The 14,059-nt window shown below is 37.0% G+C and overlaps 1 protein-coding gene across 2 annotated transcripts; it reads right to left on the bottom strand.

Moving 5' to 3' along the window:
* Nucleotides 1-1,494: 1,494 nt before the first annotated feature.
* Nucleotides 1,495-12,853, bottom strand: elp5 (elongator acetyltransferase complex subunit 5). 2 transcript variants are annotated; one of them, XM_079808745.1, is made up of 8 exons: nucleotides 12,548-12,853; nucleotides 12,382-12,442; nucleotides 12,211-12,291; nucleotides 11,200-11,411; nucleotides 7,117-7,292; nucleotides 6,947-7,042; nucleotides 6,762-6,862; nucleotides 1,495-2,149 (listed from the first exon to the last, which is right to left on the bottom strand). In XM_079808745.1, exons 1-8 carry the CDS (start codon nucleotides 12,600-12,602, stop codon nucleotides 2,041-2,043), a joined length of 891 nt encoding a protein of 296 aa, XP_079664871.1. In that variant the 5' UTR covers nucleotides 12,603-12,853; the 3' UTR covers nucleotides 1,495-2,040. The 2 variants fall into 2 exon arrangements, with proteins under 2 accessions (XP_079664871.1, XP_079664870.1); XM_079808744.1 differs by having other exon boundaries at nucleotides 12,211-12,442; nucleotides 12,548-12,810.
* Nucleotides 12,854-14,059: the final 1,206 nt, after the last annotated feature.

Here is a 14,059-nt window from a genome sequence, read left to right as displayed (position 1 = left end):
TATAAATGAGTTATCCGTGCACATATATTTTTTATTCATGTGCCAAGTAATCTTTAATCAAAATAACTTCTCCCTCTTGCAGTGACATCTCTTCTCTGTTGACATGTTTAACGGCTCGAGGGCGGGACAACCTGTCACTCACATGAGATCAACCAATAGTAAAACACTACAATCCAACCATCCAATCAATTCACCATGACAATACCAAGCCCCGCCCTACATTTTTCCTTGCTCTAGAAGCCGTTTCACGATGTTTGTGCTCCTCTTCCACAATTTTCTTGTCATTACATTTATTTAAAAAAAAACATGTCCTTATTTTTTGCGATATTAAATTATTAAAAAGAAGGTTTGACATAGTGATTAGATTTTGATTAATCCCAATGACTCGAATATTTTGTATTCGCTCACCAAAAGATTAATTCAGTAGCATTTAAAAGTCACCATGAAATCAAAATGTAATTTTTCAATTTATGGAATATTGGGAGTATAAATGATTTATCTATGCACATCATTTTTTTATTCTTGTGCCTCAATCTTTAATCAAAATAACTTCCCCTCACTCTTGCAGTGACATCTCTTCTCTGATGATGTGTTTACTGGCATGAGGGCAGGGCAACCTGTCACTCATATGAGATCGACCAATAGCAAACCACGACAATCCAACCATCTAATCAATTCACCCTGACAATATCGAGCCCTGCCCTATATATTTTCTTGTTCGAGAAGCCGGCAGCGTCCGAAACCTGGAAAATGCTGCCTTCGGAGGACACATTTCAAGGTAGGAAGGCATCAAGGCACGTCCGAATCTAATGTTAGCTTCACTTCCTGTCTCCTGAGATGCCTTCTGATCGATTTTTGAAGGCAGCATATATGTATCCTTTGCTGCCTTTGATATCCCACAATCCTGTGCTTTCCATTCTGTGAGAGTTGAGCTGGGGAAAAAGATGGCGTCCGAAAGTTGCATTTGCTGGTCAGTTTGTTTTTTACCAACATTTTCCACTTCTGATGTAATTTCTAGTGAGAAATCACTAATGTAGTAATTAAATATTTGTTTAGTTCTCACCAAAGCTCTCTCTATTTTGCTGTAGATCAATTAACTGTTACACTGCCTCAGTAGTCTGTCCGAAATTAATTTTGTGAGGTGCCTTCAAGCACAAACGCTGCCTTACAAGCCATTGTCTGATAAGGCAGCGAGGCAACGAGTCAGCTTCCTAGGGTTTCGGACACAGCCAATGTTTCATATTGACTTTAAGCATGTTTGTTATGCCAGTAATTATCAGTATGTTACTCACTCATATTAATTAAATTTCACAGCCAAAATATGCTTGGTTACAAATATTCTTCCAAATATCTTCCTTTGTGTTCAGCAGAATAAAGAAACTCATACAGGTTTGGAAAAACTTGAGGGTGAGTACATGACAGAATTTTCATTTTTGGGTGAACTATCCCTTTAAATCAGTGAAAATCTGAAATAAAATGTGTACAATTTGTAAGCATGTTTGAATTTCAAAATAATTTTATTGATAATTTTTTAATGTGGTTGAGGAGATTCCCCCTTCTATATGTAAAGCGTGCCTAGAAAAGCGCTATATAAATGTAACAAATTAATTATTGTACTTTATTTTGTTTGGAGCGTGACAAAGTTTGAGGATCATTCCAGGAGCTCTGTTCAAGATCTCCACCAACAAGTGAAAAGCTGCCCCTCCATGTCAACATGTATAAAAAACAGAATTAAATCAAATGAGCTTTGTAATAAGTCAATAATAATCATAATCGGGCAATTATTCTTAAAATATTTTCAAATCAGTGCTTGAAAATAAGTGCTTTTTTATCCACCAATACAAAAACTGCACAGCATTACTAACACTTGTTCATCAATTTACATGTCAAAATAACATCCTCAAACCTGGTCTTGTAACAGCTGACAACAGACTGCCTTGGACTATTTGATTCACAATAAAAGAAAGTATCATAAATAAATAATTTATAAAGATGGATATGACATTCCCAGATTGAGGTCATGATGTGGACTGTCTTCATTCACACATCAAGATCATCATCTGGATCCTCCTCGTCAAAGTCATCGTTGGCATCGGGCTCGTACATGATCCGTCCCGAGCCAGGAGTCGGCCTCAGAAGAGCTGATTTTCTGGGGGAGGGGGGAGAACAGATTGCAGCATGAAAGACAACGTCTGACATCAAATGTATTATTTTTAAAATAATGATATTTTTTAAAATATCTTGGCGACGCTTTATTTTACAGTGTCCTTGTTACATATTTTACTTGTACCTACTATAGTAATAACAGTAAACTATACATAATTACATGCAACTAACCCTCAAAAAACCTTAATTTAACCCAACAGTAAGTATATGTTGTTAATTAATATGTATAGTTACACTGTAACAAGGCCAACTTAAAATAAAATGTAACCCGGATTTGTTATAAAACATGCAGAATTTTTTTTCCAGACTATTAAAGGTAGGGTAGGTAGGATTTGGTTATAACTTTTTTTCCAAATTTGTTTAAACTTTCGTTATATATCAATACATAATTAAAATGTAAGTACTCTGAAAAAGAAAGTATGAAAATTGAGTGTCTGTAGACCTCTCACGACTGTTTTAAAGACAGCTCATTATTTCCATTCACTCCACCTTCTCCCTTCTGGGCTCTTTCCAAAGCCACGCCCCCAAAACACATGAACGCGCCAGGCCGACCGCTCAGCTGGAAGACGCATTATTTACCTGACCTGAGACGAGCGGAGAAGAAGTGCACGTAGTGACATCATGTCAGAATCACATGTAATAAAAAATCTAACTTTATCATTATGAATATAAACAAATAAGATGTCTTTTAGTACTCACTCTCAAGCTAGAATAACGATACTGGTAAAGTTCAAAATACACACACAACACAGTGTCTACGACACACACAGATACAAGATGTAAACATTGGTAGAGTATATAAAAACAAACCAAGGGCCGAAATAAACGTGCAGGTAAAGTTCCCGGTGAACATGGTAAAAGAGTTTAGACAGAGGGTAGTAGCTAAAGCTAACTTAGTTCTAAAAAAAGTTCCTGGATGCGGTGTACCAGCTTTTACACATGCATTTTGTTATCTAAAATTACATTTTGCGAAATTCAACACGACAGCGATCAACTTGAGCTAAGCATATTGAGTATTTATCATCTCTACTAATGGCTCGCTAGGTGTATAACATTGTAACTTTATGCTAAGTAATGTTATGTTAGCTATATTAGGCAGCTACGTGTGCTAGTGATACATGCTTCATGAAAACATAAACCAAAAAAATTTATAATCAAAATGAAAGATTACCTGTCCAGCAGAAATACAGCCTCTTGAACTCAAACAGGGTTGCCAGGTTTTCACAACAAAATCCGCCCAATTGCTACTCAAAACTAGCCCAAAACAAGCCCAATCGTGTTTCTCCGGTAAAAACTGGTTTGGGGGGTAAAATATGTGTCTTTTGGTAGGGCTGCCTGCTAAAATTCGCAAATCCCGGGGCAAAACATCACATAATTGGGGTCGCTTCAACCCGCGGACATGAAAAACAGCCCGCGGCAACAGTGTAGCAGTAGCCCGACTTGGCAACACTGGGGTGCGCGCATGTGGGCAGATCCTGTAGCAAAAGCGGTGGTAGCCATGGTAGCGAGAGAGTGACAGGCGCCCAAGCCAATCACTTGATTCGGCCCGAACGAAAATAATGAGCGGTGTTTATTGCAGATTAAAAAGTCTAGAGTCACTCGATTTTTATACTCTCTTTTTCAGAGTACTTAAATTTTAATTATGTATTGACATATAAAGACAGTTTAAACAAATTTGGACAAAAGTGTTTTAGATCATACTTACCTACCCCACCTTTAATACAATAAGAGTATTATTATTGTTAACTATAACTATGAAAAATTGTTTTTGTTCACTTTAAGTAAAGCAGAATAATATTAAATACTAGATCGAAAACTTAAAGGTGCAGTGCGTGATATTTAGCGGCATCTAACGGTGAGGTTGTGAATTGCACAACATTTAAAGGGTTAGTTCAATCAAAAATGAAAATTCAGTCATCGAGAAATGAATATAGGTTTGGAACAATATTAGAGTAAGTAAATAATGACAATTTTAGAGGTGCACTATCCCTTTAAGGACAGCGTGTTCAATATAGGCTGCGCTGCTGTCAATTTAAGACCTCTACACATCTAATATACAGACACACGCGATTTTACTTTCACTTTAGACATAACCGACTGTGTTTATGTTAACCTTGTGTGTATTTGACAGTATTAGCGCAGTAAGACGACTACTTAGCACGGTAATCACGTGTTTGACAGGCTTTTAGTGAGCGCTCGGAGAAGCACTTGTTAAAACCGCGCACTCGAATGAGCCGGCAAGGCTTTAAAACGCATGCAGATAATGAACTTTCGTGAGTGTGAATGACTATAGTGTTCTGTGAGTATAACTCTACCACTAACGTGTGATGTGAATGTAGGTCACGTTGTTCAGTATTGGGATGGAGGCAAATGATAGAATTTGTAGAAAAATTATTAATTAAATGCAAAACCGAAAAAAAAAAAACGCAATTCACAAGCGCGTATGTAACCGTGAATGCCGTACCGAACGATTCAATATTATATTGAGAATTGTGGCATCCCTATTAGGCACGTTGATTTTCTGATCATATTTTTTTTCCAGACACATTTGACCAATTCCAAACCGCATTAAACTGAATAAATACTATTCATTTTGTATTTAATCATTTATAAGTGGTATATAATTGTTCACAAAGGCTGGAAATGAAAAACACCTTATATTCAGGTGTGCAGAATTATTAGGCATGTTTTCTTTTACAGATAAAATGAGCCAAAAAAGAGATTTAATTCAGACTGAAAAGTCAAAAATGATTAAATGCCCATGAGGATACAATACTAATGCAATACAAGACATTGCAGTTAAGGCATGACCATTGGACAGTGAAATGCTCGTTGGGTCAGCAGGGTCAGACAAAAACATGTGGCGGAGAAAAGACACCTGTTAACTGCAAAAGAATTAAGAATTAAGGTGAAGAATAAAGGGTGAAACCATCAGGAACCCTTTAGTCTCCAGCGCCACCATTTTCCAGAGCTGCAACCTACCTGGAGTCTCCAGAAGTGCAAGGTGTCAGGATCTCAGAGACTTCAGTTAGGTAAAGAATCCTAAAAAATGACCCCCACAAAATAAGAATCACAAGCGGAAGTGTTGTAAAATACATGAAGAAGGTTTTTTTATAGGCTTTATGGACAGATAGGTTGAGAGTGACTCTTGAAGGACCAGCACCACATCCTCTAGTACCACTGTTTGAAGAATTCCTCTTCCAGAATCTGGCAGTATGTTTTGGGAGTTAATTTTAGTCCATCCTGAAGTCTGTTTTGCAGAGATGGACTAAAAATGAACTCCCAAAACGTACTGCCAGATTCTGGAAGAGGAATTCTTCAAACAGTGGTACTAGAGGATGTGGTGCTGGTTTCTGATGGTTTCACCCTTAATTCTTCACCTTAATTCTTAATTCTTTTGCAGTTAACAGGTGTCTTTTCTCCGCCACATGTTTTTGTCTGACCATGTTGACCAAACGAGCATTTCACTGTCCAATGGTCACGCCTTAACTGCAATGTCTAGTATTGCATTAGTATTGCATCCTTCTCATGGGCATTTAATAATTTTTGACTTTTCAGTCTGAGTTAAATCTCTTTTTTGGCTCAATTTATCTGTAAAAGAAAACATGCCTAATAATTCTGCACACCTGAATATAAGGTGTTTTTCATTTCCAGCCTTCATGAACAATTATATATCACTTATATGTTATTAAATACTAAATTAATAGTAGTTATTAGGATTACTGTGGTTTGGAATTGGTTAAATGTGCCTGTAAAAAAAATATGATCAGAAAATCAACGTGCCTAATAATTCTGCACACAGAGTATGTATATTATATTGCATTTCTGTCAATAGATCTTCATAAATATAACACACTGCACCTTTAAAAAAAACGTATTAGAAATGTAGCCTTGGCAATTCATTAAATTATAAAACTAATACAAATTATAGTAAAATTACAAAAACTTAAATATATTTTAATTAAAGCTAAATAGAAATATAAAAAAAATTCATGACAAAAGCACATAAAATGAATAACACCTAACAAAAAGAATACAAAATATGAATAAATACATTAATTGTATATAAATTATACCAAAGGCTAATTATCTATCTATCTATCTATCTATCTATCTATCTATCTATCTATCTATCTATCTATCTATCTATCTATCTATCTATCTATCTATCTATCTATCTATCTATCTATCTATCTATCGAATCAGGGGTACTACTTCTTCTATTGAGGCAGCGTTTCAGACGTCACAGCTTGGCACATTCTGAGATCGAGCGTTTGCTGGGCCTGGTGTCAATAAAAGCTTTTCTTTGACTAACAAGGACAATTTCAGCTCCGAAACGTACATGATATTCTTATATCACGATGAACTTTTATATATATCAAAGGCTGAATGAAAAGTTGATTTCTCAATTCATGACCCCTTTAAGTTTAGGATTATGGCTTGCTCAACTTGGGTATCGAAATGCGCTTCCCAGTGGTAAATATGACTTGAGAGGTTGTTCATGTACCATTTTAACTAAGAAACTCGTATTAACGTCAGATAGCACAAGGCAGCAGCATAAGATAACACCGTTTTCATCAATTGACGTCTCTTACTTCTCTTGGCTAAATACAAATGGCAGTGCCACTTTCTCCTTGGCTTTTCTCTCCTCCTCGGACAGGCGTAGATTGAAGGTCAAGTTTAATGCTGGATCAGCCTGCTCAGATCACAATGAAAGACAAACGGTTACAACAAAAAGCCTCCATCTAAAGTCATTGAGAATCAAAGCGGCTTTGCTCACCTCTGCTGCATCTGGCTCTTTCTGCACATGCCCAGGTTGACGGGCTTTGGCCTGTACAGAAAGGGTTGCGTCTTCGGACACATTGAAATACTCTACCTATAAATTGATTACAAATTAATGACTTTAGTTCAGAATCACATGTTTATTCAGAGTAAAAACTCACGTCTTACCTCTTGCATAACTTTGCCTGACTTTGTACGCCGCGTGGTCGTAGCCACAGCATGATGTTCATTGTTTGCAGGCGCCACAGAGATAACAGTACTGGCTAAGTGGCTTACAATACCTACAATACCGTGCAGGTGCATGTCTGTATGCAGGAGACCGATAATAGTTTTAATATCTCCTCCTAGTGGTCAGCGGAAAAAACAAATAAGAGCATTATTTCCAGAGAATTTGATGCCTGCTACAGATTTCTGCAATCCTATAAGATCACTACAAATCACACTGTACAACATGGATCTAATAAACTCGGTACGGCATGTGTGTAGACTGTACGATTACGACACCTATTGAATCGTAGGCTACAACGCACACAAGTATAGAAGAATAAAACATCATCAGTATGCACTAGTGGTAAATAGAGCAAGATGAATCACACTTTGGCAATTGTGGTTTTTAGGTGCGCTGAAAAAAAGAGGAAGCGAAAGAGGAGAATATGGACACAGTCATGGCTAGGGAAAAGAGGCCAACTTGGCATGCCAAATTTGTAAATGGAGCTTAAAGGCCCACTGAAGTGCCTTGAAATGCACAGCATTATTCAATATGTTGACGTAATTTCCCCTGGAACAGGAAGACAGGGCAGGACATATCAAGCAGCTAATCCCCTTTTTTAAAACAGCCAATAGTGTTTCGTTTAGATCACATTCACATATCAGTTTTCTCCTAATCTCGAATCGTTTCTCATCATAATCTCCTCAATATGGCTCCGAAATGCAGCAGAATTCACATGGGTCCGATCCGTTTTCTGATCTGCGCTGATTCGCACATATGATCCGCTCTGTGGTCTGTGTGTGCGCTGCGGCGGTGTGCGTGAAACTAACATGAAACCAGATGTCATTCGCCTCGACTGAAAGCATATTTACACTGTCTGAATTGTTCCCTAACCACTATGTAGTGCAGTATGTGCCATTCACCTTGTAGAAAATAGTAAATGTGTGAAAAAGTGACCGATTTCAGCAGCAGTTTCAGAATGAGTGTCTATTTAAGGGGAGGGAGGTTCAGATTCTAGAGAGCATTTGATTGGACAGATGTGATGAGAAGCTGATGTCATAAAAATCTGTGATTCAATTTAGTGGAACTGAGAGACTATGTTTTGAAATCTCCTAAATGTGAATTTTGGAGCACTCTAGCTTATTCATAACCTTAAGGCTAACATATTCATACAAAAAGCAAAAAAAAAAGTACATTTTGATTTCAGGGGGGCAAAAAAGTATTTAGTCAGCCGCCAATTATGCAAGTTCTCCCACTTAAAAATATATTTTCGTCATAGGTACACTACAACTATGAGAGACAGAATGAGAAAAAAAGAATTTATAAGAATTTTTAAGAATTTATTTGCAAATTATGGTGGAAAATAAGTATTTGGTCACCTACAAAAAAGCAAGATTTCTGGCTCTCACAGACCTGTAACAACTTCTTTAAGAGGCTCCTCTGTCCTCCACTCGTTACCTGTATTAATGGCACCTGTTTGAACTCGTTATCAGTATAAAAGACACCTGTCCACAACCTCAAACAGTCAGACTCCAAACTCCACTATGGCCAAGACCAAAGAGCTGCCAAAGGACACCAGAAACAAAATTGTAGACCTGCACCAGGCTGAGAAGACTGAATCTGCAATAGGTAAGCAGCTTGGTGTGAAGAAATCAACTGTGGGAGCAATTATTAGAAAATGGAAGACATACAAGACCACTGATAATCTCCCTCCATCTGGGGCTCCACGTAAGATCTCACCCCATGGGGTCAAAATGATCACAAGAATGGTACCTAGTGACGGACCTAGTGAATGACCTGCAAAGAGCTGGGACCAAAGTAACAAAGGCTACCATCAGTAACACTACGCCGCCAGGGACTCAAATCCTGCAGTGCCAGATGTGTCCCCCTGCTTAAGCCAGTACATGTCCGGGCCTGTCTGAAGTTTGCTAGAGAGCATTTGGATGATCCAGAAGAGGATTGGGAGAATGTAATATGGTCAGATGAAACCAAAATAGAACTATTTGGTAGAAAGTAGAGATGCTCCGATCAGCATTTTTGGGGCTGATCACCAGTTACCGATCACCAAGATCATGATCTGCCGATTGCCGATCACTGCCGATCACAGAATGGCAATCTTTTATCTATAATCTTGCAGAGTTTGCACCATTTGAAGAAATGAAACTAACTCTAAATTAACTGAGTCAAGGTCTTGAAGAACCACCAAGTGTTTATTTTAGAAAATGAGATAACTTAAGGCTACTGTAGGCCTTCTTTCCCAAATAAATGTATATAATAAACTCACCGAAATATTTGATCATGCAGTGCATTTTTGTTTTTAAAAACAATTTTTCAGGTAGGTCTAACATTAGTATTGAGGTAAGAAATACTAAAGACATTTAATAAGAAATCAAATGTAAATTAATATTGGTCTTCCCTGAATAAATTAAATTAGATTAATCCTTACACTTAAGGCTGCAAAAGTTAGTCATTCAAGAGCAGTGAGTGTCATAAAGGTTCATCAAACAACACAAGACAAAGAGAAACTCAGAGACAGCAGCAGTTTATTTGACTGCTGTCACTTTAAGAGCGAACACGGATACGGTTACAGTTGCACAAACGTTCACTCGCGAGTCATGACGGGGTTTACGTGCATACTCGTCAAGATGGTCATTTAGTACATACATTTGTGTGTATCTGACCATTTCAGTGCAATTTGTACTCGCAAGCTTTTTGTGAGATGGCCTGTGTGTGTGTGTGTGTGTGTGTGTGTCTCTCCAGACCGTGCGTGCAAGTGCGGTTTGAACACTGGCAAGACTTAAAAATAGATGCAAATGATAAACTTTAGTGACGATGCGACACTGCCTCGATTGTGCAAAGTGGCAAATCCTGTGTCAACTGTGCAGCTCGATTTTAGAGCACATGCGATGAGCTGATGTGAAGCCATTTGAGCATTATGAGAGGGAGGGAGAGAGAGAGAGCGCGGTTGCCGATCGATCGGAGCACCCCTAGTAGAAAGAATGCCAAGTTGCATGCAAAGAACACCATACCTACTGTGAAGCATGGGGGTGGAAACATCATGCTTTGGGGCTGTTTTTCTGCAAAGGGACCAGGACGACTGAGCCGTGTAAAGGAAAGAATGAATGGGGCCATGTATCGTGAGATTTTGAGTTAACCTCCTTCCATTCCATCAAGGGCATTGAAGATGAAACGTGGCTGGGTCTTCCAGCATGACAATGATCCCAAACACACCGCCCGGGCAACGAAGGAGTGGCTTCGTAAGAAGCATTTCAAGGTCCTGGAGTGGCCTAGCCAGACTCCAGATCTCAACCCCATAGAAAATCTTTGGAGGGAGTTGAAAATCCGTGTTGTCCAGTGACAGCCCCAAAACATCACTGCTCTAGAGGAGATCTACATGGAGGAATGGACCAAACTACCAGCAACAGTGTGTAAAAACCTGGTGGAGACAGAAAACGTTTGACCTCTGTCATTGCCAACAAAGGGTATATAACAAAGTATTGAGATTAACTTTTGTTATTGACCAAATACTTATTTTCCACCATAATTTGCAAATAAATTATTTAAAAATCAGACAATGTGATTTTATGGATTTTTTTTCTCATTCTGTCTCTCAAAGATGAAGTGTACCTATGATGAAAATGACAGGCCTCTCTCATATTTTTAAGTGGGAGAACTTGCACAATTGGTGGCTGACTAAATACTTTTTTGCGCCACTGTAAGTAGTTTTAAGTTTTAGCAGCATGCAACGTTGATCAATACGCCATTTCATGTTGCATTTTATTGTCTAGTTAGAAGACATAGCAGCAACCATACTGTGAGATGATCATGCTAAATTTCTGACTATCGCAGGCTATCTTTGGTCGCAAGACCGTGACAACAGCTGTCTTTGAACTTCTCTCACTGTATGACGAAGGACCACTGCTTAGGGGCCACGGCCACAGAAATCGTCAAAATTGGTCATCTTTCGTCTGGGATAGCCCAAAATCAGACAATGTGTACCAGGCATTAAAGGCAACACAGTTTGCCAATGAGAAATGTTTCACCTTTTCTAAGCTCTTGAAGTCTGTGACAGATGACAACAGGGTCATGATGTCTTAAAACCAACGAGAGAGAGTCAACAACAAGTACTGATGCTTTGGGATGCTGCGTGTCTTTGATGAGCTTAGTTATGTGTTGAGAAGTGAACTGATCGACGGTGAAAGATGATCTGCACATCCAGCCGAGGGGATCAGGGAAACCCTTATGAAAATGAAGCCTATAAAACACACAAATCAGATGAAAAATAAAATAAATAAATAAAAAATACAATCAACTAGTGTGCTGTGACTCCAAAAAAGGCAGCACATCTGTCCTAAATGGTAGTATATTAATCAGTAATATAATATTATTAATATTACACTTTTGCTGTTGTTTATGTCAATAATAGAGTAAATAAAATCCCATATAGTTAGCAAAATATGATAAAAAAATAATAATAATAATAATAATAATAAAAGGGTAGCAAAATAACCAGGCTTATCAAATTAAAAATAGCAATATTTTATGTCAAAGGCTGTGCATATTTATGGCACAAATGAATGACATGGCTAATATTAATACTTCTGCTGTTGTTTTTGTACAAATAACATTGATATGTTAATAAACATCAGTAAAAAATAATGGTAAATGCAAATAATATAAAGTAAACTAACAATAGCATGCATAGTTAAGGTAACAAAATAACCACCGGGCTTATAAACTTAAAACAAAAAAAGTGGCACAGATTCTTTGGTCACTTGATACGTTTGCAATAATTAATAAAATGTTATATTTCTGCTGTTGTTTAAGCACTTACAATATGTTTGTTTTGCATAATTTAAAAAAAAAAAAAAGTTTAATTTTAAGGTACTTTGTTTACTTTTGCACAATAAAAGTCCTGAAGCAAAACCAGTAGAAAACCACTGCACTCCACTGTGATATTTAAGATTGTAAATTATGTGCATCCTAAATCAGTATTTATCTGTCATGCATTTCTATGATGTTAGGTGCATAAGTTATATGTTTATTTTGCTCACTTCTGCACACAGCTTCTGTCCAAGCCAGCACACACTTCTGTTTCACTCGCCTCAAACCCCAGTACATGTACGTCCTCGCCCCTTAAAAAGATTTGAAGACAAATCAAACAATATTTAAAGTGTAACTTAATGGAAACCAATAAAAAGAAACAGCTGCAGACAGGAACTTGCCTCTTCAAAGCTGCATTAATAAGACACTTGAGGAAGCCCCGACCGGTGCATTTGACAGTATCTGAAAACAGGTACAAACATATATTTACTATACTCAGCGGTGTAGAAAGGTACAAACGGGGTACTTATGAGAGACTCATGTTGCTGTTGTGCGAAATGCTGTTACCTTGTATGAGTGTGAATCCTCCAGCCTCTGCTGCCTGTAGCACATCTAGCAGCATGACTCAAACGCTCATTTAAACACTATCAGCTAACAGATAAACAAATCACCTTTGTGCTTGGCAAGCTACTGGATGGCTTATTACAACAGCACTATTGATTAAACATAGTAACATTCAAAACGCCTGGTTATATATCAGAGTTATGGTAAAATTCACTATCAACACGAGTTTGATTACAGCCGAATACTCAATTTCCCAAACGCACAGCGGCTCATCGACTAGAGGTCTTCCTTTTACATCGCTGTTTGCACACTTGAGGAATGCACTAGCGCCACCTACTGTGCTGTAGTATGTAGTATTTTTTTTATTTTTTATTCAGCTTTCACAAAAACATACAGTCAAAAGTTTGGAATTATTACGTTTTTTTAATGGTTTTGAAATAAGTCTCTTCTGCTCACCAAGGCTGCATTTATTTGATCAAAAATACAGCAAAAACAGTAATATTGTGAAATATTATTACAACTTTTTTTCTATTTGAATATATTTTAAAATGCAAGTTATTTCTGTGATTCAAAGCTGAATTTTTAGCATAATTACTCCAGTCTTTAGAGTCACATGATCCTTCAGAAATCATTCTAATATGATTATTTGCTGCTCAAGAAACATGTATGATTATTATCAATGTTGAAAACAGTTGTGTACAATTTTTAAGGATTATTTGATGAATAGAAAGTTCAAAAGAACAGCATTTATCTGAAATATAAAGCTTTTGCAACATTATAAATGTATATACTGTCACTTGATCAATTTAATGCATCCTTGCTGAATAAATGTATTCATTTCTTTAAGTTCTTTCCCAAAAAATAAATTTAATAATAATTCTTACCGACCCAAAACTTTTGAACGGTAATACAATGTTACAAAAGCTTTCTATTTCAGATAAAAACTGTTTAGAACTTTCTATTCAACAAAGAATCCTAAAAAAAAATGTTTTACACAACTATTTTCAACATTGATAATAATCATACATGTTTCTTGAGCAGCAAATCATCATATTAGAATGATTTCTGAAGGATCATGTGACACTGATGAGTAATGATGCTGAAAATTCAGCTTTGCATCTCAAAAATAAATGACATTTTAACATATATTCAAATAGAAAACAGTTATTTTACATTTTAATAATATTTCATAATAGTACTGTTTTTGTGTATTTTTAATAACATAAATGCAGCCTTGGTGAGCAGAAGAGACTTCTTTCAAAAACAATTAAAAATCTTACCGTTCTCAAACTTTTGACCGGTAGTGTACAATGACATTTAATTTCAAACAGAATTTAGGGGATGCAAACAACAGATCTTCGTAAAGGGACATATACAATATTGTTTTGTGTATAAATTTGTTCCGGTTTGTTTTGTTTTTACCACTGGGTCCTTTGCATGAGGGTAATCATTTGGTGGTCCAAAGCATCTAAAAAATTGAAAACCCCGGATCTCATCTAACACATTTGATCCCTT

The sequence above is a fragment of the Gobio gobio genome (genome assembly GCF_949357685.1).
Source record: "Gobio gobio genome assembly, chromosome: 2".
Classification (NCBI taxonomy): Eukaryota; Metazoa; Chordata; class Actinopteri; order Cypriniformes; family Gobionidae; genus Gobio; species Gobio gobio.
This window is presented reverse-complemented; position numbering and strand designations above follow the sequence as displayed.